This window comes from Tenrec ecaudatus, chromosome 7 (assembly GCF_050624435.1).
Source record: "Tenrec ecaudatus isolate mTenEca1 chromosome 7, mTenEca1.hap1, whole genome shotgun sequence".
Taxonomy (NCBI): Eukaryota; Metazoa; Chordata; class Mammalia; order Afrosoricida; family Tenrecidae; genus Tenrec; species Tenrec ecaudatus.
The window spans coordinates 118,342,748-118,370,334 of NC_134536.1; the positions used below are offsets into that span (position 1 = coordinate 118,342,748).

Below are 27,587 nucleotides of genomic sequence, written 5' to 3' on the forward strand. Positions count from 1 at the left end.
AATGAAAAGAAAGTTTTATTCCTGGGAGGAATGCATGAACCTTCGGGAGGTTAAGGTATTTATTAATACTCTAGGGGATAATTTATGTATTAAAATAGCTTTCTGTATTCTTGGGTTTATAGCTGGTGTATTTACTCCATTTGAATTGGTTCCTAGATGCCAAAATGGGGGGGGGGACAAAAGATAACATGAATACACTTTTATTAGAAATCCTATACCTCTCCTTGGTAAACCTTTCCTGAGTCAAACTAAGACACCTTCTTCCTGAAAATATGTCCCTGTAAAGTGAGTCAAATGAAGTCTCCTTCCCAGATAGACATCAAACCTACAAATCTCTAGGCAGGGAGGAAGGGGCTCTATTAGATGGAGGGTGGAGTGGGAGGGGGCTGTGCATCAGGCTTATACATCTAGACCTGAAGGCACCTTGCTCCCTGCCTAGAATTCTCTTCCTGGAAAGCTTTAACCGGACTTCCTTTTACTCTGAGTGGCTTTGCACACAAGCTGCCTGCCCACTGGACTTCTCAGCTGTGGCTGGGGACGTGTCTTAAACACTCAGGAAGAAACACTGGCTGCGGTCAGTGAGCGCCCGAGGAGTACTGACTAGTCCAGCAATGCTTGTGACTATTACTCACGCAGAGCCAGGAATCCAACCCAACTAGAAAGTAAACAGTGGATCATTCTGCACGGATCTGGCTGTCATGAAGTTATTTGAGCTTATTCCACATTCCCACGCTCTGGTCCAGGGAAGTTTCCTTATAGATCTTGATGCCTATTTTTTATCATGCTCATCTTCGAGACCTTTTTTGTTTGTTTTGGATAAAAGGGATGTTCTTTTAAATGACATTCAAAGATAAAGAGCTATCTGCCGTGCTTGACGATCAGCCTCCTCTTCGGCAAGGAGAAGGCGTTTCGAATGAAGAGCTGCCCCTGCTGGACAAAGTTGAGGCTTCCTTACAGATGGCAGTGTGGTCCTGAAAGGATTTGTCTTATGTGCAAACCAGCACGTGTATTTCTCTGGCCTTCGTACATGAGTTAGCTCGCTGCTCACCTGGGCAGGGCTCGACTGATGCAGACAGGAAATACTGTGCACTGGCCTGTCCCCCACTTGCATGTTCCTCAAGAAGAGGCTGGCTTCCTTTGAGCAAGGAGGGACCAGCAACCAAAGATCACGCACCACTTGTTCAGCTCCCCCTTCTGGTCCCTCGCCCCCTGCCTGACTCTCTTGCCTTTGCTCTCCATAGAAGCTGAGAGATCGATCTCATCTCAGGATCCTTGCAGTGAGGCTTCCCCTTGAGTCCGTCCTGTGCCATTAAAAGGCACTGGGTTACGGATGCCCACGAGACAAGACACAAGTCAGAAGTTGAGAGACTCATCAGCCTGTCACTTGGGACAATTTCCAGAGGAAAGTGTCTGCAGGCTGTTCACTGGCGATCGCAGCCCCTTCTCCCATGGCAGGAAATGCAAAGCTTCCGCCGTGCTCATTGGCTCCCCTCTGGCCGTTGCTATAGCATGAATTCTACCACTGGGAGGGGGCCAGGCCAAAAATAGCCCCTTGGTGCATCGCCTGGTGCTGGGGCAGCCAGGAAATGCCAGGTTCTGCTGAAGGACTTGCTGTATAGTCAGTTCTCCTATGTATAGTTATCACTGCCTTAAGAGAAAGGCTGTTTATTAAGTTTGTCCGTAAAATATGAATTGTGACATAGGTCGGCAGCCTTTCTGTGGTTCTAGAACTGGGGTTTGCTCCCTAAGCTGTATGAGATGACTTTGTTACACGATTTTCTCTGGTTCGCTTTCTCCCTTGTCATTTCAGTCTTTAAAGAAGCTCAACCATGCCAATGTTGTCAAGTTGAAAGAAGTTATCAGGGAAAATGATCACCTTTATTTTATCTTCGAGTACATGAAGGAAAACCTTTATCAGCTCATCAAAGAAAGGTACAGTGTGGACATGGTCTTAGAAATAAAATATCACACTCAAGGATGCTTATTTGTCTCCCAAGACTTTGTCTTGCCTCCCAATGGTCTTGCTACTTAGGCTTTGTCCTGGGAAGTTGCCCATTGGATGAGGTGTCCGACCCACCTTCCAGCAATCATTCCTGTGGAAAGGGGAAATCTGTCAGAGAGGGACAAGTTAAATAGTGTCAGTTAAAACAAATAATAGAAAGGTGATAGCAATAGAAATAAAAACTTGCAAGACCTGGAAAAAACAAGGCCCCCCTGGTCAAGTTCTGGCTCTTACTGGTTTCTCTGTCGCTTTAAGCCAGCCCCATTTATATTTTAATGGTCTGTTTACACAAAGAAGCTCCCAGATTTAACACACTCTGCAGCGCTGCATTCAAACAAGCACGCGTGGACAAAAGGGGTGGATGTATCAAGGGGGTGCACAGCTCCATGCCTCCTGAGCCCACCATTGAAGACGCTCCCGTTTATTTCAGTTTCTCAATTACTACCACGCTTGAGGGCTAGCCTCTCGGGAGGAAGAGACTAATAAATGTGCGAGGGGTGGTAATTCTGAACTTTAGAAGACTCTGGGGCCCATGTTCTTGATGGCCAAGTGTCATTCATAGCATGCCCCTGGGTGATTTCAGAGAACCCATCTGACCTTCATTGTCAGTAACGCCGATGAAGCTGTGTGGTTTACTCAACCCGGGGAAGAATGCCACTGGCTACTACATTCCCTAATGCCTTCATCCGAAAGGCCTCAAATTCTCCCCACTTAGATGGTTTGGAGAGTTTTGGTTTATACTCGTGCCATGGAAAGAGGAGATGTGTAGATTCAGACATGATATGTGGCGTGATACCTATCGTTGCTATTGTCAAGTGCATAATCTGTTCTTTGGAACATGCTGGAGGTATTGAGTGTTTGTAAAGAAACCCTCCTGTAAGCATCAACAATTAGGGTTTTTTCCTTTGTTTTTTACTACCAAAGGATCAAGTAAAAAATTAGCCTACATGTTTTCTTATGCCAGATAATCAAAAGAATGAAAAATAGTGGATTTTTTTCATATGTAAATCCAGATTTATAATTTTTTTCTCTTTCCCATACAGAAATAAGTTGTTCCCTGAGTCTGCTATCAGGAATATCATGTACCAGATATTGCAGGGACTCGCGTTTATTCACAAACATGGTAGGCAATTTGAGTTATCTTTCTTTTGAATGACAGTGATGTACTGGCATGAGGTAGGAGATAAATGAAGGACCACTTTTGTGACTGGCAGACTCCCAGAATCCACGGAAGAGTTCTGAGGCCAACCGTGGACCCTGGGAGGTGTCCTCTTCCGGAACTTGGTTTCTGCATCTCCCTCATTATTTATCTGCGTGTTTTTATTTGTTGGACGTTAACACCAGCCTCGTTGTATTTAGGTCTAAGAAGGAGTCCTGATTAGGAGATCTCAGGAGCTCTGGTGGTGTCGTGAATTACACATTGGTCATCAGTTCAAAACCCCAGTTTCTCTGCAGGAGAACGTTGCGGCTTGCTACTGTTGCCTTGAAAACCCACAGGGATGATTCTACCCTGTCCTATAAGGTTGCTATGAGTCAGAATCCACTTGATGGCAGTAAGTTTGAGTTGGGTGACATATTAATGAAAAACCAAAGGTTAGAATTCAAAGAATCTCCTCGGGTGCTGTTTCACCAGCCCCGCCTCACTATGGCTTCTCGTTTCTGTAATATGCTTCTACGTCATCTTCTTGCAGAAGGATTTAAAAGTGGTTGGATGGGATTTATGCAACACAGGAAAATAAAAATTCTAAAAGCACAAAGGAAAAGAAAAAGCAGCAGAGGAAAAATAAACGGATACAGACAAGGTCAAGGTTAATACTTAAAGTTCTCCACCCAAATTGAAACACAAGAAGCAGGCCACGAGTTTGATTCTGGGCTTGCTGTCAGCCAGTGCCAAGTACGGAGCATGACCAACTGCAACATGCAAAGGTCCCTCCAGGTGAAAGCAGATCAGTTGCCCCGGGCAGGAGAGGTGCTCCTGACCCCCAGCCCAGAGAGAGGTTTTCTTCCGTGGATCCTCTTGCGGGGAACAGTCTGTAACAGGGTTACATTGCAAACACAGAAGCCACCTCAGGTGCTTGATGATCTCTCTCAGTGTAGGCCGCTGACTTCACCTGATCAGAGAGAACAGTTCTACTGGGCCTGCTGGGATTCGCCCTAGGGATGGTCCGGTTGCTTGTGGGAGGGATTTAGAGAATCCACAGGAGCAGGTGGCTGTATACCCTTCAGGAAATCCCCATGTCCGTCGTTTTTCTCAGCTGAGCTTTCAGAGGCCATTGTGGTTGTATTCTCGAGCCAGTGCCCGCAGCCCCGCTGGTCCTTTTACTAGCTGTGTGCCAGGCCCTGCTGGGTGGGTTTCCATCTTGTGAACACAGAGCCCCGGAATGAACAAATCCACGAGTAGCATCGGGAGTCACTTCAGGATGTCCCTTGAGGTCTCTAGAGACAGATGGGAGAAACCATTGATTTTTTAAAAATCATTTTTATTGGAGGCTTTTACAGCTCTTATAACATTCCATACATCCATTACATCAAGCTTATTTGTACAAAAGTTGGCACCATCATTTTCTAAACATTTACTTTTCTATTTTGGTATCAGCTCTTCTTTTTTCCCTCCCCATCCCCCACTCTCATGACCCCTTGATAAATTATAAATTATTATTTTCATATTTTTTACCGACCGCTGTTTTCCTTCACCTACATTTCTATTGTTCATCATCCTGGTGACAGGGGGGGCGGATATGCTGATCTTCGTGATTGGTTCCTCCTTCCTTCCCTCTTGGTATCGCTACTCCCAGTTCTGTTCCTGAGGGGTTTATCTGACCTGGATTCTGTGTGCTGTGAGCTCTTATCTGAAACGGTTGATTTTACACGGGCAGAAATCCTCTCTCTCTCTCTCTCTCTCTCTCTCTCTCTCTTTCTCTCTCTCTCTCTCTCTCACACACACACACACACACACACACACACACACACACCAACTCTTAGGATGCTGTTGCTGCCATTGTAGATGCACCAACAATGAGTCCATTGGCAAGGCCAGGTTGAAGCTCCCTGTGAGCGTGGTCGGTTCAGATTTGACGTAAATTGGCAGTGACTGGAAAAGACCTGGACCTGGGACTCTGGTCCTGCAACACGGGGATAGCATGTCTGGGGTGGTTCCCAGGCTGCTTTTCAGCACCTCTGTCCCCACTCTCAGTTCAAGGCTCAATGCAGCCCAAGCACTGGCTCTCTGTGCACTGCCCGAGCAGCCGTGTCCCGCGTGGCGTGATCAGTGAGTAACATGTAAGGTGGAGTTGCATTGTGAGCCAGTTCTATCTCTGATTCCACTAAGATTGATAGAATGCCATCTACCTTAGACTTGACTCCCAAGAATTCACCAAGGGTGGTGTGAATGTGCCAACGTGGAAAGCGTCTGGTACAGCTTCTTCAAGACAAAGAAGTCTCTTCTTTGTGACTTATGCGATTTAAGAGCTCAAGAAAAGAAATGATATAAAATCAAAGGCATTCTTCAACGAGGGGTTTGCAACTGGCACATTTTCAAATAGCGACCCATCAGTGTGTCAGTAATGAAGGCTCTTTTAGTTTACTAGTGGACCTAAAGAAAGTCAATATTCTTCTGCTTGCCCTCTCTCTCGTGTGTGTGTGTGTGTATATGTGTGTCCTCCTCATGACTCTTACCTATTGCTTGAATAAACATGTTGCCATTTATCTCGGTGCTTGTCAAATTCTTAGCAAATGTGGTATACAGACCCACCACATGCACAAATGCCCACATGTGTGCACACAGATGAACTGCCACGTATTTTCATATGCACCTGCACATGTATATGTACCCAAATGTACAGGCACTCCCTGTAAATGCATGCATACACATTTCCACTCGTGCCCCTTCACGTACACATGCATCTGTTTTTATATCCAGTATTTTCATATCTGTGTACCACTATATTCATTCAGTTCTGACACACTGAACTGTCCACTTCCCTCCCATGTCTTACCCGCTAGGATTGTGTGTGGAAGCAGAGCAAGGGCAGGCTCTGTTTATGGAGCAGTTCAGCCTACCTCGGATTTTATAATCCACATTCCTCTGCCACTGTTTCCATGCACAAGGATCCAGGTGGGTAGTGGCTCCTGCAAGGTCAACTGCTCCTCAGGAGAAAGCTTAGACTGTTCCCGTAAAGGTTTATGGCCTTGGAAACCAAAGGGACACTTCACCTCCGACCTATAGGGTCTCCCTGAGCTGGAATTGACTCAGAGACAGTAGGTTTGGTAAGGTGATGGCCATTTGCAGAGATTCTCGTCGATTCCTTTCCCTGACTGGTCAGTTCTCAGTTCTCGTGTGAGCTTACTAACATTTCATCAGCTACTTTATTTGTTCCCTGACAGCTTCTCAGATAGAAGGGGTGCTGTCTATTCATTTCAAAAAAGGGGGTGCTGAGGTTCAGAGTGGGTTAAAGGCCTACCAGAGATCCTCCTGCAATGAGGTGGTAGAGGTGAACTCAGGCTGCCTGCCCATTATGCCAGGCTTTTCCAAGACAACAAGAGACTAAGGGGGACAAAAATGGCAGGAATCACTGGGGTGGGGTGGGGGGACCTGAGTACTCATTTTAATAGGTCTGAATCACATCCTTGATTAATGATTTGAGGGGACCACAGCCAAGTCATTGACGTGACTTGGGTTACGTGCACAGGCAGCTCCCTGTTATTCCTTCTCTCCTGCCGCAGAGAAACCGTCTAAAGCATCTCGCAGATTGTCTTGTGAGCTGCAAGCTCCTCTCAGCGCTCGTCCTCACTGTGAGAAGGTGCGCTCTGCCCCTGGGGACTCCGGTCCTCCGAGAAGGCCGCAGAGCTCTGCAGGTAGTTGCTATGGCCATAGTTCATGTCAGAGAGCGCCTTTGCACCTACGGGGAATTGAAACGTGCCTCTGGTTGAGCAATGCCAAAGCCAATGTGCTTTGCAGGAATTAAACCATGCGCGCCAGCTGGGCATTGCATCCTTGACCCATGCTTGCAAATGTCTGGGTCACACTTCCCCATGGAGGTCAGGAAAAGCCACCCTAGGTGGCTGGGACGACGATGCTTTACCCCACGGGGTGGCTCCCTGCTTGCGTCCTCCACGGCCTTGCTGCAGATGACCTTGCCCGTGCCCTTTGCCTCGCTCTGTATGCGCGCTGTCTTTGTTCCTTAACACAGTCATCCTGTGACCTGCTGGAGAAGGAGACACCATGGGATTCAAGTCAGCCATAGCTGTCAGGCCACGACTTGCCCAGCGGGGAGGCGCGCTGCATAGCTCTGCAGCGCTTCAGTCTTCTCCGGCTGTTTGCACATGCTCACACCGTGTTCATCATCCACAGAATTCGGCGGAGGGGAGAAAGCCTCCTTTGTGGCCTGGGGGCTGTGCATGAAAAAGTAAGCACAACACATTTTCTGCCAGGGTGAAAGAACCACGACAAAAACACAAACCTCTGTTATTCATCTGGCACGCTGGGTCTTGACATTCAATGGAAGGGCTGGCCCTGCCTTCCGGAAGCCCAGCAGTTTTAAACAGGAGAGTTCTTATGGTCACAGCCCTTTGCCACAGGGCGATCTAGAAGGCCCAGCTGTAAGGGTTTCTTTGTGAATGAGAAGCTCGGTGGAAGACACGGCTCATTGTCTGGGGCGGCAGTACGCTCATCAGCAGAACACAGACCCGGAAATCAGATCAGTGTTCCAGCAACACCTTGAGCCAGCCGGGCATGGTACTGCTTTGTGAGCCGTAATGCGGACTTGCCAAAAAAAAAAAAAAAAAAAGAGCCATGCCAGCCTAGGTGTTGGGGGGTAAAATAAGAAGCATACTGCAGGTAATGCCGAGCGCGTGTGATGCTTCAACAGTTCCATGGGTCTTCATACCGGCAACCCTGCAAAGCAGCCCCACCAGGGAGCCACTGGTCTGTCCCAATTTTATGGACGAGGAAATGGAGGCATAGGGAGGTGAAGTGATCTTCCAGTCAATGCGTTATCAGCCTCGGGATTTGAAATCAGGCAACCTGGTGCGTCCGCAAACTTAAGCATGATGCTGCATTGCCCCTCAAAGGTGAACAGGAAGTTTTGTTTACAATAGAGCTGTCTAAATGATATGTTGCCCAAGAGTCTTATACTTTTTTTTTTTTTTTGCTGTCACTGAGAATTTACACAGAGAAACGTGCACCAATTCAGTTGCGCCTACACTGGCGGTTCAGTGGCACGGATTACTTTTCATGAGTGGTGTGGCCTTTCTGTTTTGGATTGGTGCGTTCTCGTGGCTGACCTTATGGTTAGACAGCCCAGTGTGTGACCTGCTAGAGGACCATAGCCCTTTACTCGGGGAGGAAGGTCCTGTCATTTCATGGGCATCGCTGCCATGGGATATTTTTGAATGTTGCCCCAGGAAACTGATGTGCAAGCTTAATTACCTTATTGATAGAGCCTACCTTGAGCCAGGGTAGAGAACTTTCCCACAGGGGTGTGACTGGGTATGGCCTAGGCAGATGGCTCTGTAGCCAACTAAAGACGGTGAGAGGATCTGCCAGCACACTTTCATGCCTTCCTTTCTGGCCGTTCCTCCTCCATTCACGTAACCTCACTAGCTAATCGCTTGAGTTGCTGATGTCAATTTGTTTCCCTATTGATCGATCGATCTTGAAGGAACTCAATGCTCAAGGTAGGTGTTCTCTACTAGATTAGATAAATTATTTAGCTTTTTTGTAGCATTTTTAGTTTACCCAAATCACGGTTTTCTTTTCAGAAGACTTTAAGGGAGATTTTTTTTTGGGGGGGGGATATAAAGAGAATCTCAGGGCAATCATTTCCATGGTTCACCCACCCTCCATGGCTCCTGAAAGTCTGGAGTGCGTGATCCCCTGAACGCTGGTTCTGCTTTCTCTCTTCTTTCAATCAAGATGCTTCTGTGGAATCTTTTATCAAAACATTCAGTAGTGATGTTGGGGCACCCTCCAGTTCTTCTGGTCTCATGGCGAAGGAGGCAGTGGCTTCATGGAGACGATTAGCCACTCATTCTAGATCCTTCTTTTCCTGACTCTCTTTTATCGCTGACACATATTTATGAACATGGGTTGTAAATCCTGACCTCTATGTTCATGGTTATAATCCCATTTGGGAGTGGGTTATGTTTGCTATGTCCATAAGGCAGGGCTGGTGTACGCTTTGTCTTACATCAACCTCATTTGAGATATAAGAAACTAAACAAGCTAGCAGGGGAGAGATGGGGTAAAATGGATGTGAGGCGCATGCAAAAGTTGAAGAGACACGGACTTCTGTCCAACACCTACATGGGGTAAAATCCTCGTAGAGCCAGTGATTTCAATTGAGACACCCAGCCTTCCAAACTTTGAGGAAATAAGCGTGTTTGTTAAAATCATCCATTGGTGGTATTGTGGTTGTGCAGCACTAGATAACTAAGATACGCTCCCCTTCCTCTGTTGCTCTAGATGAGCAGAGAGAGGGTCTGCTTAGCAAGGCATAGAGCTCTTGAGTAGAAGGGTCATGATGTTAGGGGCCATCGAATGTTCTAATTTGCAGCAACCCCGTGTGCCACAGAGTGAAACACTGGGAGTCCTGCGCTGTCCTCACACTTGTTCTTGTGTCTGAGCCTGTGGTTGTAGTTACTGTGTCGCTCCTTCTTCTCAAGGGCTTTCCTCTTTCTGCTGCCCCTCCACTTTGCCAAGCACGGTGTCCTTCTCCACGGAGTCTCGCCTGGTAACATGTCCAAAGTACATGTTATGCAACAATCGTTCCATCCTTGCCTTTAAGAAGGATTCTGGCTGTACTTCATCTAAGACTGGTTTGCAACAATTCTTCTTTGGTCTCCCTTATTCGATGTTCAACTTTCACATGCATGAGGCAATTGAAAATACTATGGCTTGAGCCAGATGCACCATCTTCCCCAAAATAACACCCTTGCTTTCAACACTCTAAAAAGGTCTCATGCTGCAGTTCTCTGACTGTGCTTCCATGAGCCCTGGTTGTGAATCCAAAAAAGACAGAATCCTTGACAACCTCAACAATCTTTCCTCCATTCTTCATGGTCCAGTTGTGAGGACTTCGGTCTTCTTTACATTGACTTGTAATCTGTCCTGAAGACTGCCATCCTTGATCTTCGTTAGCAAATACTTCAAGTCCTCATACTTTCAGCAAGCAAGACTATGTCATCTGCATGTTGCAGGTTGTTAATAAGTCTTGAATTTTTTTATTGAGGGTTTCATTTTTTCAGTTTACATTTCGCTGAGTGTGTTTTCCTAGCACGATGCCTTTGCACATTTTATAATAATTTACCTGGTCTTCTCAAGCAGCCCTTTGAAGTTTTCTGTTCAGCTCTTTGACTTCATCATTCCTTCCACTTTCCTTAACTTCTCTACAATTAAGAGTAAGTTTCAGAGTCTCTCCTTTTTTTTTTCTTGTGTGACATTTTTTTAACAACATGAGATAGAATTCACAAATCCTACAAGTCACACATTGAAAGCACACAATCCAACAGTTTCCCCTGTAGTCACTGAATTGTACCACTGTCACCACAATCAACTCTAAAACATTTCCATCACCACACAAAGGAACTCCATCCCATTAGCAGTCGCTCCCCATCTTTCCTTAGCCCTCCAATCATCAACAACCAGGCATCTTTGTTCAGCCTCTACAGATGCACCTCCTCTGGACTTGTCACATGACTGAAATCATACCCTGTGAGGTCTCTGTGACCTGCTTCTCTGAAGAAGCATGTTAGAAGATTCATCCATATTGTAGCATGTATCACATTTCTTTTTTATTGTCAAATAACATTCAAATGACAATATGAGTATATATTATTTTTGCTTTTTCCCTTGTTGGTTGATGGTCATTTGAGTGGTTTCCTCTTTGGGAGTGTTATGAATGTGATGTTAAGAATATTTGTGTATAAGTTGTTGTGTCAACATACACTTTAATATTCTTGGGAGTAGAGTTGTTAGGTTATATGATATAGCTATGTCTAACCTTTGAAGAGTCTGCCACACTGTTTAACAAAATGGCTAAATAACTTTACATTCCCACCAGCAGTATATGAGCATTCCTATTTCTCCACATCCTCGCCAACAATTGTCATTAAAAAAAATCATTTTATCGGAGGCCTGTACAACTCTGATCCCAATCCATACATACACCCATTTTGCCCAGCATATTTGTACATTTGTTGCCATCATCATTCTTAAAACATTTGCTTTCTGCTTGAGCCCTTGGTATCAGCTCCTCATTTTCCCCCTCCTTCCCCATCCCCCCTCATGAATCCTTGATAATTTATAAATTGTTATTATTTGTTCATGTTTTACACCGTCCGACGTCTCTTGCATCCACTTTTCTGTTGTCCCTCCTGCAGGGAGGGGGTTATAGGTAGAACCTTGCCAACACTTGTTATTATCTGTCTTTCTTTGTGGCCATCTTTGTTACTATGAAGCCATGTCTCACTGTGAATTTGTTTTGCCTTTCTTTGATGATTAATAATGTTGAATAGTTTATTGGAGATTCCTCAGGTGGTGGGGGAGGTTGAGGAAATTGTTGAGTGATTAATGAATATGGGAGAGGGGAGGGTACACTAGAATTGAATGTGGTGATGTATATGCGACTCCTTTTCAGTACAACTGAATTTGGGAGTGTGTGATATGTAAAAAACAAAACAAAAAAAATGAGGAAAAGACTCTCAATAAAAGTAATGAGCCACGAACCATACCAGGTGATCACGGCTGTCTGTTTGTTGTTGTTATTTCACTGAAAATTTCAGTGTACACATTTTGCTAATATAACCTCAACCATGTACTGTTATTTCTGATTTTTATTAAACTCTTGTTTATTAAAAAATGTTGAGGGATTTTTTATGGGCTGATTGATAAGTTTGTCGGTACTCTTTAGAGATAGAGCTATTCAGATCCTGTGCCTATTTCTTAATGTTTCATAGGTCCTCTCTATGAGGTTAAGGAAATCTCTGTCACTGCTTTGATCCGTGCTTATGTCAAAACCAAATCAAAGCAGTCTCCACCCAGCCTATTCTGTGCCAGGATGTCGCAGTGCATCTCAGAGTGGGATTTGCATCTCAGAGTGGGATTTGCATCTCAGAGTGGGATGTGCATCTCAGAGTGGGATGTGCATCGCAGAGTGGGATGTGCATCGCAGAGTGGGATGTGCATCGCAGAGTGGGACGGGGCTGAGTGGTTGTCAATGATAGTGGTCGCTCAGAGGTAGATCACCAGGGCTTTCTTTGTCAGTCTCTTCTGACAATCACTTGGAACTTTTCTTTCCTTTTTTATTAATGAGTTTTTGCTTTCTTCACAAATGGTGTTCTTGAAGCCCTCCCACAGCTCATCAGGTCTTCTGTCAGTAGTGTTAAAGGAGTCAAGTCTGTTCTCAAGATGGTCTCCAAATTCAGACAGTGTAGACTCAAGGTTGCATTTTGGCTCTCGTGGATTTGTCGTAATTTTCTTCAGCTTCAGCTTCAGCCTGAGCTAACACACGAGCCATTGGTCGTCTGTTCCTAAATCAGCTTCTAGCCTCATTGTAGCTGCTGATATTGAGTTTCTCTATTGTCTCCTCTCATAGATGTAGTCAATTTGATTTCTGTGTATTCTATCTGGAGAAGTCCAGGCGTATAGTCACCGTCTGTGTTGTTGAAAAAGATATTCTCTATGAACTAGTCATTGGTCTTGAAAAATTCTATCCTATATTCTCCAACTTTGTTTCTATCACCAAGCCCATATTTTCTGATGGCTGTTCCTTTCTCTGTTTACAACTTTTGCATTCTAATCGCCAATAATCATCAATACATCCTGATTGCATGTTGGATCGATTTCACATGGAAGACGTCGATAGAATACTTCAATTTCTGCATTATTAGCTTTAGTGAAAGGTGCATAAACTTGAATAATAGGTGTATCAATTGGATTTCCTTGGAAACAGAGAGATACCATCCTATCACAGATAGCATTGTACTTCAAAATAGATATAGAAATGGCCTTTTTGATGAAGAATGCAATCCCATTCCTCGTGATTGGTTCGCTCCCAGTATAGTAAACCTTATGATTTTCTGATTCAAACTGGTCAATACCAGCCTCTTTCAGCTCACTAATGCCTAGGGTAGCGATCTTTATGTGTCCCATTTCATTTGCGACAACTTCCAGTTCTCCTAGACTCATACTTCGTACATTCCCAGTTCCAATTATTAGTAGGATTTTTGCCGCTGTTTCCTCTTATTTGAGCCATGCCCAGTCAGCAGATGAAAGGCCTGAAGGCTCTACGCCCACAGGCTTTGCTCCGTTCATGTCACTGTGGTCGACTGCTGTGAGAAGGCAGCTATCCCTCAGCCACCTTTTGTTGGATTGCCTTCTACCCTGAGGCTCCGTCCTCTGGCACTGTCTCTGGCAAAGTTCCTCTTCTGCTCATTAGGCCACCAATACCTGACAGTGTTTCAATGCTGTCCTTGAGGTTTTCAGCAGCTAATTCCACTGAAGTGGCCACCCCACTCCTTCTTTGTGGTCTGTTCTTATTCTGGAAGCTCTGCTGAAACCAGATCTGTTTGGCTGACCCTGATGGTGTTTGAAATACCAGTGGCACAGCTTCCGGCATCACAGCCACACACAAACCACCACCCTATGACAGACTGACAGATCAGTGGTGGGAGGGTCATGGTAGTGAACTGCTATTGTTCAGTCATGGAAAGAGCAGGGGGATAGAGAGCCACAGGCCTTCACAGTTGAGTCCTACTTACAAACGCTGCTCACTGGAGACAGTGGAACAGTTTCAGCATATGTCAACTGACAGGCACAGGTTCCAGCAGTCATTTTTAAGACTCTTTAATTAGTTTTATTCTATCCACTTTCACTCTGACAGTTGGGTTTTGGACTGAAATATGATCTACAGGAAAGGGACACCTGGGAAACCAGAATTGTCCTTCTCCTCCTCTCACCAGAGTGAAAGAAGCTTGTAGACATAAAGAAGAGATTGCACTGAGGGAGAGGATAAAGTTAGGCTGGTGGGAGGTGGTGATCGGTGCTTACAGGGATATGAACCCAGGGTGGAAGCGGGAGTACAGGAATGCTACTTCTGTTTGTCTGGTAGGAGGAAGAAGGCTTGAGTGTGTTGAGGTAGGTGTTAGAGACGGGGGCTGAAAAACAGATGCCTGGTTATAAAGGCAGTGCCACATAACTATGGAAACAGGAATGTAGTCTCCTTAGAGGAGGAATAAAGGAACTCTGGTGGAAACTGGGTTAGGCGTTGGACTGATAATCAGAAGATCGGCAGTTCAAGCCCTGCAGCCACCCGTCAGGAGGAAGTTGAGACTACTCTGCTTCCACAAAGATTTATAGTCTTGGACATGCTGTGAAGGGTTACTATGGGTCAGAGTCAATTTGATGGTCATGAGTTGGGGTTAGTGGAGGAACAAGTCCCTATGTGGTACAAACTGCTTTCCACATCTAGCCTAAAGATTGGTGGAAGAAAAGGCCTGGCAGTCTGCTCGAATTACAACGACAACCCAAAAACCCCTTCTACATATGGCCATTAGTAAGCATCAACTCAACCCAGCTCAACAACAGGTAGCAACAACAACACAAGAGAACCAGGGCACCTGCCGAGAGAAGCAGCAAGAACCTGGAGTCGGGACCAAAGCCATGAATCAAGATGTAGCGATGCAGATGGCGAAGGAAAGAGCAGAGCTTGACCGGACCACAGCTCTGGCACATCTCTTGGTAGAGGCGTGTGAGTAATTCATCCTCCTCCACCACCACAATTTAGCTCCATTTTGCCATCTGTTCAGTAAGAAAATGGTGTTTCACATTTATTTTCTCTGCCGGAATATGTTTAATTCTTGGAGTTTCTAGAAGAGAGATCAGGGTGTCACCCTGCACATATTTACAAGGCTCGTGGGAGTCTTTGTAGATGCAGTGACAAAAGGTCGCTCTCACAGTGTATCTCTTCAGACATTCTTAAGCCAGTTCTGTGTTGAGAGCACACAACTGGGCCTTCTGGGGGCTGCAGGAAGCTCTGAAGAACACAATGACTCAGTCTTACCAAGTTTCCCAGCAGATGCCACCCACTCTCGTGGGTGTTGGTAATCTTTATTTAATTAGGTTGCTGATGAACCATCCAAAATTGACAGTATCAGTCTTTCAAGTCATCTTAAATGCCATTCTTGCCTAATAAATGAATTACTGTTTGCTTTTATTGAATTAACAGCCTCCACTTTGGTTCGTAGTACAATGTAGATGTAATACACTATTATTAGCTTGTTCTATAGCTTGTTCTAGCTATATCTGGAGTCTCCGAGTGATGCAAATAGTTAACTCACTCGGCTGCTAACTAAAAGTTTAGTAGTTCCAGTCTACCCAGAGATGCCTCAGAGGAAAGGCCTGGCAATCTACTTCACTCAGAAAAACCAGCCAGTGAAACACCTGTGGAGCCTAGTTCTACTCTGGCACATGTGGGGTTGTCAAGAATCAGTTTCAACTCAATCACATCTGCATCCTGGTTATATCTCTATCTATACGTGCGTGCGCACACACAGAACAAAACAATGAAATAGATATATAGGTGTTTTCACATACACATGTATATGTGTATATTATACATATACACAAAGGTGTGTACACTGATACCTACATCCATACAGTCTTAATTATCTAGTGCTGCCATCACAAAAATACCATAAGTGGGTGGCTTCAACAAACAGAAGTTTATTTGCTCACAGTTTAAGAGGCTAGTCCCTTCAAGTCCTTTGTTCACTCCGTTGTGTTTTGAGATTACCAGGTGCTTGCCACGGTGCTAAACTTTCCAATATAAGCGTGTTCTCTGTCCTGAAAGCAATCCCACCCAATTAGCGAGAGAGGTTAACATAAAAATGATAGAATAGAGCTCCATCAAGTTCAGAGGGGAGGCCATGTAAGATCCATGAGGGACAGAGTCAGGTCCACTTGGGTTGCTTCTGAACCTACAACGCCTGACGCAGAGCCTGCCCTGGAGAAGGCCCTCCGTGCTTATTTTTTGTTAGAAAGAAGGAGTGAAGGCGACTAGCCCACTAGAGTGACTTTCCTGGAGGAGAAGCAACTGGAAAGGTGAACACTTGAGAGAGATTGATGTGGACAAGAAGGAGCTAGGAGACATCCATAATGGAAGTAAGCGTAGTAAGCTTTGAGGAAATGGGGAGTTTACCTGATTGGAACACATGATATATATCCTGATGATATATTAGAAATAAACTTATCTTTGGGGGTAGAATGAATGAAAGGAGCGCAGCCTTATTTTTTAAGAAGTAAAAGGCGTCATTTTGAAGGCGGGGATGGGAGAATGACGAGGGAAAGACGTTGTTTGGGTGATTGGGAATAGCGGGAAGTGGGAGAGGCTGTTGTAACGAAGACCTGTTAGGAAGTGGGGGTGCCGAGATAGGCATTTGGGTGAGAGCGTTGAGAATGAGCAGAAAGAAGCAGAATTGCAATACTTTGATGGGAAATGCACCTGAATCCCATGGCTGGCTGAGGAAAGGTGGAGCCAAGGTGACTACCAAGGAGTACCAGGTAAAGATTCAGGGAAAAGAGATGGCCTGGGAGAGGTGATAAAGGTGCTGGACATGTTGATGGGGCACAAGATACCCTACGAGAGGCATCGGTTGACACAAGGGTGGAGATTTGGGCACTGTCAGCAGAGAGGTTTGAGGGCACTGTGTACGTCTTCATCGATGGCTACTAATATCTCCCCACATGTGCTCATCGGGATCCACTCTTTGCAAAACTGATATTAATAGCACATCACAAATAACATGATCGGCGGCTTATCCAAGGTAGACCAGCAGCATGTGACGCAGGATTAGGCCAATTAACTAGGTGGACCTAGGAAACCATGGTTTTAAACCTTAAACCAAGGGACCCAATCCCATGAGGTGTTTGGTCAGACATACAGAGCCTTAGTAGCTATTGACTAATCATGTTTTAGAAGTTTTCGTTTGGGGATAGGAAAAACAAAAGGTCAAATTGTGAATGGTTTTTACATTTGGAGGCCATCAAAGGGAATGAAGGCCATCCATTGAGTGACTGAAAGGACTCTTCATTCTCGCTGGAGAAATTACACATAGCCTTCTGTGCTGTGTCAGCCGACATTTAACACGACCGTGGCTATAAAAGACCGATCCAGCTGCAGAGAGTGATGCAGAAGTAAGCTTGCCTGTGAGTTCCCTCTCCACTGTCTCCGCAGGCTTCTTCCACCGGGACCTAAAACCTGAGAACCTTCTCTGCATGGGACCAGAACTTGTGAAAATCGCTGACTTTGGCCTAGCCCGAGAAATCCGATCAAGGCCCCCATATACCGACTACGTGTCTACCAGATGGTGATTACTGGTTTTCATTACATTTCTTTGGAAAGTATCCCCTGTCCATGGAGGCTCATATTAGATCCATAAATCCTGACCTGTCAGTGGGAGAAGCAGAGCGGCTCGAAACATGTAATGGTTGGTAATTCTATAAGGTTACAAGCTTGTGCTGTCATGAATTGATTTATCGTCGTGTAAATAATATTTTATAGATAGTTCTTTCTGGGGCATTTTCGCAAGATTTGTGTAAGAGGTCACAGTCTCCATAAACCTGTGTGGGAAATCACTACTTTAAAAAGTAGCCAGACCCTGGGAAATGTGCAGTAAGCACTTGGCCGTGGTCACGAAGTCGCCTGCATTCAGCAAGCTGTGCCCTGTCTGCGTGGGTGCTTGTCTCTCAGGCACGCTGACCGGAAGTGCCCCGTGGTAGGATGCTCAAAGGGCAAGGCTGTGAAACAGAGAAGCGGGGCTTTGCAGCCTTGGCCACGGCAGTGTGCAAGTCCCCCTTCAGCCAACGGACTGCACTGAGTGAGATAGAAAATAGGAATGCATACACGCCCAAACTGACACTTGGCTGTGTCCCCTCCCCCAGGTACCGGGCTCCAGAGGTGCTCCTGAGGTCTACCAACTACAGCTCCCCCATTGACATCTGGGCCGTGGGCTGCATCATGGCGGAAGTGTACACTCTGAGGCCGCTCTTCCCTGGGGCCAGTGAAATCGACACCATATTCAAAATCTGCCAAGTGCTGGGGACGCCGAAAAAGGTAACAACGTGGAAGGAAGGAAAGAAGCAAGGCCAGCGGGCACAGCCAGCAGCTTCCGGTGCTCTCTTCACGCACTGGGGGTGCTGTTCATGCTAGACCAGTGGTTCTCAACCTTCCTAATGCCGCGACCCTTTCATACAGCTCCTCATGTTGGGTGACTCCCAACCGCAACATTATTTTTGTTGCTCCTTCATCACTGTAAGGTTGCTAGTCATGAATCGTAATGTAAACAGCTGATGTGCAGGATATATAAGGCAATCCCTCTGAAAGGGCCATTCCACCCCCAAAGGGGTCGCGACCCACAGGTTGAGAACCACTGTTCTAGAACCTTCCGTCTGGCCTCAGAAAGTCTCCGCTACCCACGCTCTCTGACACTGCTGTCTTCTTTTCTTCCTTCTGCTCTGTGTGCTGCTGTATCTTGTCAGGGCCGCGTCTGCCTTCCCCTGCATCATCTCACCTCCATTGCCGAGCTTCGTGGCTATAACGTGGACACCTATTCCGAGGTGGCTGAAACGCAACCTGTAGCCCCTACTCACGTCATTCACCTAGTCAGGCTTCCCTTGACTCTCTGGCCCTCACCTCTTTTCCAACACATATGGAAAAGACTGCTTCTCCTGGCCCACCGAACCTTCTCCGATGCTCATGTCGCCCATCCTAATGCAGAGCTCCACCCTTGAGAGTGAGTCTTCCCACTTCTCTCCTCTGCCTCCTCCAAGCAGTCAGTCCGTACACCCTGCAGACTCCCTGCATGACATCTCTCCTGTGAGGACCCGCTACCAGCATCACAGCCTGGGCCATGACCCCCTGGGTTATCTTTCAGTCTGAGGCCAAGGTCGTCCTCCACAAGACTAGCTCAGCCGCTGTCAGCCCTTCAGAAAAATATCTGTTGACTGCCCGTCGCCCAGCTCCCTTAGTGCTCCTCTCTTATGCCCGCCGATGGACCTCTTGTGGCACAGTGGTTACGCTCTTGCCTGCTATCTAAAAGGCTAACTGCTGAGTTCAAACTCACCAGCAAAGAAAAGATGTGGTGGTCTATTTCCATAAAGACGACATCCGTGGAAGCCCTTAATGCTCTACCTGCACACCTCTTGGCTATTTGTCCTCGAATGTCTCCATGTCCTTACCTCTGTCCTGATGCCCTCTGCCTGGAGTCAGTGTTTCTCACGTGTCCCAGTTCTATTTCTCTCCCAAGCACCCCTGCCCTCTGCCTTCTCAAGGTTTCTCTGGCTCCCTCTCTTCACTTGCCACTCTCAGACTCCTCCCTGGTCACATGGCTCCACCCAGCACTCTGCAGCTCCATCCTCCCCACGTTTGGTCGTCTCCTTTGTCTCTGGTGGTACTGCCCAGCACTGCATCTTCTGCCCACTGCTGTCAAGCTAACTCAGGCGCGTAACCACTGCGCCATGAGGGCTCCCTCATTACATTATGGGCTTCCAGATTAGGTAGTTATGCCTAGAACAATGCCGAGTACCTAGTAAATCTTCAAGAAACACTTGCTTCAGAAGAAACAAATGCAACGCAACACCTACAGTCCAGTCTTTTACCATGGCGCGGGAGGCCCAGGTGCCTGGTCCTACCTTTCTTTCTGTCCTCCTCTCTGCTGCTGCCCTGAACTCTTTCTTCAGTGTGCCTTGCCTGTTATGCCTCTGTACCCTGGCCCTTTGCCTGGACTGTCTGCTCTTTGTTCTGCATGAAGGCCTCGAGCCCCTTAGGTTGAGACTCGGCTCACTTGTCATGTGGAGGAAGCTGTCCCTGAACCTTGTGGGATCGTAGGAGCTCCCCCTGAGATGCTCATGTCACTTGGTGTGTGGTGTGTGCTGGGTCGTGTATTTAGTTATCTGTGTACCTGTTTGCTCGACCATAAGCTCATGCGCTGGAAGGATCTGTCTTTGTTTGTTCATACGCTAGCATCCTTGCTGCATGCCCACCAAAAAGATATTAATCATCCCCCCCCCAGTTTTATCAGCATATAACTCACATATCAGACAATGAAAGGGTGCAAGGCCATCAAGAAGAGTTGTACAAGCATCACCACAATCCATTGTAGAACATTTCCTTCCATCGTCTGCTCACCGTTATTAGCTCCTCATTTCCCCCCAAGCTCCCCTGCCCTAACGCCAAGGGGCCATTAACCCAGTTACTGTCTCTAGAGATTTACCTATCCTGAATTTCAGATACAGAAAAACATATTTTAAAAAAATAAATGAAAAACTCACAGGTATAGCAAAGTAAAACAGATAAAAATATCATGAGAAAAGAAAGCAGGAAATATTAAAAACTAGAACAAATTTAAATGGGTCATAAGAAAGATCACATGATAGGGTGCTAACTTTTAACCTAGCTTCATCGGCAACAATTCACTTTCCCGTGTGTTCTGCGAGCTAGCCAGGCGACCACCTCCTCAAGAAGACACCTGGATGCTCCTGCTGGAGTCCCCCTGGCCTAGATACCTGTAGCTGTGCCTCTATGGGGCCTCTGTCACATTTTTACTCTGTGAATATATATATATATATATATTTGTTCTTAGTGTTAATAGTTTTAAGGGCAGCGTTTTTGCTGGATTCTTTCTGAATGCCTAACAGCACTGAGTACATAGCAAGCACTCAATAAACAGGTGAATGAATAAGTGGAATTGTTATACAGAGGTTCTTTGCTTGACGAGGGAGGGAGAGAGAGGGAGAGAGAGAGAAGCAATGGCGTCAGGATCCGTCCTGTAACAATAGTAAAATGTTAGCATGAGTAGGAACGCTTGCTCCCTGTGTGCCATTGTCCATTCTAGAGTTTAGGGCCCCAGAGGCATGGTGCAGGAAAAACTGGGGGGCTCAAGGTTGGTGAGACACCTTCTTCCCTGCAGCATGTCTCCAAACCCGTAGTGTGCTGGTGTATGTTGTGAGTCGTTAGGAGGGGGATTCAGTCAGATGTACGGCTTCACAGACGCATTGGTCCAGAAACAAGGACATTTGTTTTCCGCCCCGACATATCTATTAGAAGTTTCCAAGAAGCCCTGCCTGGTGGAACACGGTTGAGGAAATAAGCCTAAATTGGTTCAACCTTAAAACCCAAAGAGAAGGCTCTCCTGTGTGAAGCGTGTGAAGCTGATGGCAATCCCTCGGTCATCCCCACTGTCCCCTTCCTCTTCGCCGTGCCCTCTGCCGGCTCTTCGTGTGTGCCTCTGTTTCACTGCACACAGTCTCATGGTCGCAGAAGGACTGCCTCGCCCATGTGGCCCACGTGCCAGGATGTCAACCCCTGCCACAGCGGTGGGCTGAGCGGGATCTTCTCTCTTTCCTTCTTTCAGACCGACTGGCCCGAGGGTTACCAACTTTCAAGTGCTATGAACTTCCGCTGGCCGCAGTGTATACCCAATAATCTGAAGACCCTGATTCCAAATGCTGGCAGCGAAGCCATTCAGCTCATGAGGGACATGCTTCAGTGGGACCCCAAGAAACGACCAACAGCTAGCCAGGTTTTCTTCTCCTTTCTCCTACTTGATGTGTTCCTTAGGAGGTTCATACCAGGCTCTAAGTGTTTTCTGTAAGCCTCGTGGGAAGCACTTAATTTGGCAGAATGGGTGAGATACCATGGATGGGTACTCTGGTAGTATACAGACTTAAACATCATTTGAAACGTCGTGTGTGCAGTTAGAGTAGTTGAGCTTTACACAATCCCGTGCCTTTGAAAACTGGAATCAATTCCTGTGCTCTGTCTCCTTAGGTACAGACACAAGCAGAAGCAGCTCTATCTGTCTTTGGAAACCATTGTAAAATATAGTACCTTTGCGAATGCAGACTCGGCCGCCATCTGTCGTGGCAGTGATTTATATTTGGCCTAAGAAAAGTCCCTGAGTGGCACAAATAGTTTGCACTTGATTACTCTCCTAAGGGTTGGAGGTTCGGACCCACCCAATGGTCCAAAGCATTCCAAACTCGGTGCCACTGAGTTGATTCCGACTCATAGCAACCCTTTAGCATGAAGGTACTGCCCCTGAGGGTTTTCAAGACTGTAGCTCTTCGCCGGAGTAGGGTGCTTCATCTTTCTCCCGAGTACCAACTGGTGCTTTCAAACTGCCGACCTTGCAGTTAGCGACCCAAAGCTACCAGGCCTCCTCAGTGGTACCATGGAAGGCTTAGGGCAATCTGCTGCCATCAGCTAGTCAAGAAAACTCTACGAAACGGGTCTCCTCTGTAACAGATGTGGTCACCATGGGTCAGGACAGATCCCTCTCGGTGAGCGCTAGTGAGGAGCCTAGAGGCCTGGTGATTAAGAGTACAGTCTTGGAAACCCAAGGGGCGGTTCTGCCCTGCCCTGTAGAGTTGCTACGAGTCAGCATCGCTTTGATGGCAGTAAGCTGAGTGGTACAGTGAGTTACTAGTAGGGCTGCTAGCCGCAAGGTCAGCCGTTCAAACCCACCCGCCGCTCCCCAGCAGAAACATGCAGTTTTCTGCTCCAGTCAAGAGCAATCACCTCGGAAGCCCAAAGGAGCAGTTTAACTGTGCCCTGCAGGGTCGCTTGGAGTCAGCACTGGCTCCGGGGCAGTGAGTCTGGAGTGCTGTTATTTTTGAGAAGAAATTGTAGCACGCCCGTCACAGAAAACAGACCCCAGTGGTCCTGATGGTGCGGCACGTTCCCGGCCACCGTTTTCCCTAAAGCAGCCTTCTCTGTCATTCCAGGCCCTTCGATATCCTTACTTTCAGATCGGGCACCCTCTCGGGAACACCACCCAGAACCTCCAAAATTCAGGGAAACCACAGAGACACATGCTGGAAAAGGCAGGTCCCCCTCCGCACATGAAGCCCGTCCCTCCTGCCCAACCCCCAACCAAGCCGCACACCCGGATTTCTTCTCGACAACATCAAGCCGGCCAGCCCCCTGCGCACCTCGTGTACCCCTACAAGGCAGAGCACCTGAGCCACCTCCCGGAGGACAAGCCCAGCCCGCTGCTCTTCCCGGCCCTCCACACCAAGAACCCTCCTTCGGTAAGCCAGAGAGTCCCGGGCGGGGCTCTGCGTCTGGCTCACTCCTCTCCTGGGCCCGCTTAGGGGGGGAGGGGCGGGGGGACCGTTTATTTGTCATTTTGCAAGGTTTCGATTTATCTTGGCAGTCGCATGGACTTATGAAGAGAGCCCCCTGGCTTTAGACTTGCTATTGTTGATGGGGGGCATCAAGGTGACTTTAGACCCATGTGATAGAGTACAACTGTTCCTTGGAGTTTTCTCAGCTGAAATCTTTACAGGAAGAACCCTGGTAGCAGTGTGGTATACTTGTTGGGCTGCTAACCTCAAGGTCAGCAGTTCAAACCCCCCAGCAGGTCCGCAGTAGAAAAATGAGGCATTCTACTTCCATAAAGAGTTATAGTCTCAGAAACCCAAAGGGACAGTTCTAGCCTGCCCTGTATGTAGGGCCACGAGAGGGTCAGACTCGACTCCTGGCAGGGAGTTGGGGAGGTGGGGGGGTTGCAGGGTCTTTGCCCCACAGAGCCACTGCTGGCAGGGGTTGGGGGGGTGTCCCTGCCCACCATCAGCCTTTCCATTAGCAGCTGAGCTCTTAGGTTCTGCCTCCAGGCGCCCTGTCTGTAGCAGGCAGCCGTCTCAATGCAGCTTATAGCTCTGTCTTTCAATGAGAGTCGCTTGCCACCTGAGGGAGCAAGGTGCTGTGGTGACTGCGGGCAGGGCTCTGTGACCACCAGGGACTCCTCCACTCCGCGTGCCAGGAGCTCGAGGACACGTTCCTTGGCCGCCCTGCTTCGCATCCTCCGGCCTCTAACGGGTGTTTTCATCAGAGGGTTAGGAAAGAAGGCGGGTGGGAACAGAAACAGAGGAAGTGGGAGAAGCGAAGGGACACGGTGGAGGTCGCAGCGAGTCAGAATGTGCATGGATTGTGGCAAGTCAAACGGCGGTCTGCTCGTTTTATGGTTTTTTTTTTATAGTAATGAAAGAAAATAAGGGGGTTATTGGCCCCGATCCCATATAATTGTTTTGAAGGCTAAAAGAGTTCATGCCAGAAGGTAGTTTTGATCGGTAGCGGGCACCTAGTTAGCATTCCATAAATGCTAGGCATTATGATTATTAGCCCCCTGGACTCGGTGGGTTGCTAACCATTGGGTTGCTAACCACAAGCTCGGCAGTTTTAAACCTCCAGCTGCTCTGTGGGGGAAAGCCGAGGCTTTCTGCTTCTATAAAGAGTTACAGTCTGGGAAGCCCACCCTGTCCTACAGGGTCCCTGTGAGTCAGAATCGCCAGGATGGCAGGGAGTGAGCGAGCGAGCGAGCCTTGGTGCACCCAGTTTTCTCATCTGTCAGAGGAAGAGATCAGAATGCATGTCTTGACCACTGACGGGATTGGGCCTGAGGATGAGGGGCCATGGTGCCTGTGGAAACGTTCTGAAAAATCATAAAGTGCTGTTCGAACGTTTGCCGATGATGACTCTTGCGATTGTAGTTCTTCCTGAGCCCGGGCATTTCTCCTCCCAGTCTGACTTATGTGCGGTGGAAACAAAACCCAGGAAGGATCCTCACTAGCATGAGCCTTGGGTACTGTGTGAGGCTGTTGGTTAGGCGTCCGGCTGCTGCTGTTGGCATCAGTGGTTCAAATCTACTCAACAACCTCAAGAAAGAATGAACCAGCAGTCTGCTTTATAGTTTATGGCCACAAACACGCCACGGGGCAGTATTTCTCCGTGGCAGCGGTTTGGAATTGGTGGCACCTCGCTAGCACAATGTGAGACAGGGATAGGAGTTAGAGGGATGATCCCTCTCGACCATTAACTTGGAAGCGGAGTGTTCAGGAGTTTCTTCTTGTAACTAATTCTGTGGTTGCTGCCACACCCAGTCCTGTGAAGGAAGGGAGGAAGACACACTCAGCTTTGAGCAGGATGCCTGACATCTGAGCCGCAGTCTCGTCCCTCTCTGTTGAGGGTCACTCAGTTCACGCTTTCAGAGAATGAGAGCGAGAGACTGACGGCAGAATCCAGCTGGCCTCCCAGCATGTAAAAAGTACCTTAAATCTCACTTTGAAAAAAAAAATAAATTCCTGGTGTCAGACCATGTTGGCAGCAAACCCGTAAAAACCTGCCAGCATTGGAGGGACCCCAGGACCTGGGGCTGCCTTCTCCTGTGTGACAGAGGACGTTGAGGACACGGGTCCCTGACGTAGGAGGACGCTCCGCTGATGTCCCCTCTTGCTGTTTGTGTCTCCTTTCTCCTGGTGTCCGTAGAAAATCCTAGCGGACCTGGAGCCCAAGAATAGGGAGATCAAGCCTAAGAGCAGGAGGAGGTGGGGTCTTGTCTCCAGGTCAACAAAGGATTCGGACGACTGGGCTGACCTGGAGGACTTGGACTTTAGCCCCAGCCTCACCAGGATGGACCTGAAGAACAAGAAAAGGCAGAGCGACGACAGTCTATGCAGGCAGGTGTCTGACTGGGAGCCGGGGAGAGCCGGGAGGTGATCCCAGGGACCTGGCGGTTCCTTTCCCTCGAACTAACACCCGTTGCCTCGATTCAGATTTGAGAGCATTTTGGACCTGAAGCCCTCCGAGCACATGGGTACAGGAAACAGTGCCCCCACCCAGATGTCCTCTCAGAGGCGGGACACGCCCACCCTGCGACCCTCGGCCAAGCAGCACTACTTGAAGCACTCCCGATACTTGCCTGGTAACGGACATGCCCTGTCTCTGCCCCACGCGTTTCCCTGCTGTCCCATAGCCACAGAGATTCGCTTGCAGGTGTCCGTTCAGAGCTGGTGGGAACAGCAGGAAAATAGTTGCTGAAGCCCAAGTCTCATATTTTTATTTCACATAGTGGCCTAAGCTAAGAAATTTGCATTGGAAACCACAGGAAAGGAGGGGGAGGAACTGACCACGGCTAGGCAGCATGTTCAGGTCTCCCCAGCAGACCAAGGTGCAGGAGGCATTCCGGAGCTGTGTGCTTCTGGACGCTGGGTACTCCAGGGGGTGTGTTTAAACATCGGTTGTTGGCAAGGCCCCCTCCTGATTCCCGGGTTCCAGTAAGTCGCTCACTCATTTACAAATTCATCCCTGTGGCAAGGACTTACCAAGCCCCCACTGTGTGCTTGGTGCTGGGAATCTAGTTAGCAAAGAGCCAGGCAGGGCCACTGGGTGGCCAACTGCAGGTGCCTCCAGCCACATCGCAGTCTGTGCCGTGGCTTTGCACGGCATGCCTGCAGACAGCGCCCTTGCCCGCAGCTTCCCGCCAATGGCCGGGAGTCGGACCTAGGCAGATAGACAAACATCGGCGTTGTAGATGGTGGGCAGGGGCAGAAAGGGTGGCAAGATGGAGGTGGATACACAGCTTCAGACAAAGCAGTTAAGAGAGTGCTCTCTGCGGAAGTGACTCTCAGCCGGACCCCTGAGGGACAGCACACCAGGCACAGGGAGGTGGTGCCCGTGAGAGGAGCCAGCTGCAGAGGAATCAGGGTGGCTACAGGCCAAAGAGAAAAGGGTACCTTCCTGTGAGAATGCTCTAGGTGGCGCAGATGGTTAAAGGACTCAGCTGGCCACCTGAGAGGTTGGAGGTTCAAGGCCACCCAAAGGTGCCGCAGAAGAAAAACCTGATGGTCTACTTCTGAAAAGTCAGTCCTTGGAAATCCTGTGAGCCCAAGTTCCCTGGACTTCCCATGAGTCAGCAGCCGCCCACCTGCATAGTCTAAGAGGCAGTGTTAGAAAGGTGGGCCGGGCGCTGTCGTCGGGAGTCTCATAAAGTCATGTGGATCTAATTTTGCGGGCCATGGGAACCCCTTAAGGAGTGGTAACTGGAGGAGTGCCCGGGTTTGTACACCTAGTGCAGAGTGGGTGAGGGCCAGTGAGCTGTCACAGTCGTTGGGCGAGGGGGTCAAGGTGTGGAAGGAGATAAGAGTAGCTCTCGCAGGCTCTGGTGATGCACTCACCCCGTCGTGCCTAAGGGCCACCATTCCATCAGGCTCGGCACTGACACCTTAGGAAGATTGGCCTGAGGAGGAAGGACCAGGGGGAGGCTTAGCAGTGATGGCAATGTGAGTGGCAAAGGCAGTGACCACGGGCAAAGGTGGCTGTGGGCATGGGGGAGTGGTGTCTAATTGGCTCTAGGAGAAGGGGGGAAGGGTAAAAGATGGGTTCCCTCTTTCTGTTTTGAAAAATAGCTGCCTCCTGACTGATGTCTGAGGGGACATGTCCCGGTTTAGAGGGAAGGAGGAGGGTTAGGGTTTGGTGAGCAGTGGAATCCATGGTGCGTTCGCTCAGCCACCTTCTAGTTGATGGAGTTGGTGATTGAGACCCTAGGGCTCATCCGAATGGGGCGGTCATGGCGGCCCAGGTCAGGTGAGAAGATGCTCTCTCAGAGCAGATAAGGAAGAGTGGAGGGCTGCCGGGCTCTGGGGTCGGGAGGTGAGGGGTGGAGGACAATGTGGACGTGACAGGAAAGAGCCGGTCTATAAAGGGCAGGATCAGGAACATGTGGGAGCATGAAGCCAGGTCAACAGGTAGGA

At 48.0% G+C, this 27,587-nt stretch overlaps 2 protein-coding genes across 3 annotated transcripts in view; one reads left to right on the top strand and one right to left on the bottom strand.

Moving 5' to 3' along the window:
* Positions 1 to 27,587, top strand: part of CILK1 (ciliogenesis associated kinase 1) — a 39,965-nt gene that overhangs the window by 818 nt on the left and 11,560 nt on the right. For both annotated transcript variants that reach the window (XM_075554980.1, XM_075554981.1), the window contains exons 2-10: positions 1 to 55; positions 1,811 to 1,932; positions 3,046 to 3,125; positions 17,233 to 17,365; positions 17,940 to 18,111; positions 21,410 to 21,577; positions 22,782 to 23,087; positions 25,324 to 25,514; positions 25,611 to 25,759. In XM_075554980.1, the coding sequence (XP_075411095.1) occupies positions 1 to 55; positions 1,811 to 1,932; positions 3,046 to 3,125; positions 17,233 to 17,365; positions 17,940 to 18,111; positions 21,410 to 21,577; positions 22,782 to 23,087; positions 25,324 to 25,514; positions 25,611 to 25,759 (1,376 nt within the window). The remainder of the gene's footprint in view (positions 56 to 1,810; positions 1,933 to 3,045; positions 3,126 to 17,232; positions 17,366 to 17,939; positions 18,112 to 21,409; positions 21,578 to 22,781; positions 23,088 to 25,323; positions 25,515 to 25,610; positions 25,760 to 27,587) is intronic.
* Positions 22,519 to 27,587, bottom strand: part of TMEM14A (transmembrane protein 14A) — a 248,263-nt gene continuing 243,194 nt past the window's right edge. The window contains exon 7 of the mRNA XM_075554984.1: positions 22,519 to 22,531. The gene's annotated coding sequence lies outside the window, so the exon portion shown is untranslated. The remainder of the gene's footprint in view (positions 22,532 to 27,587) is intronic.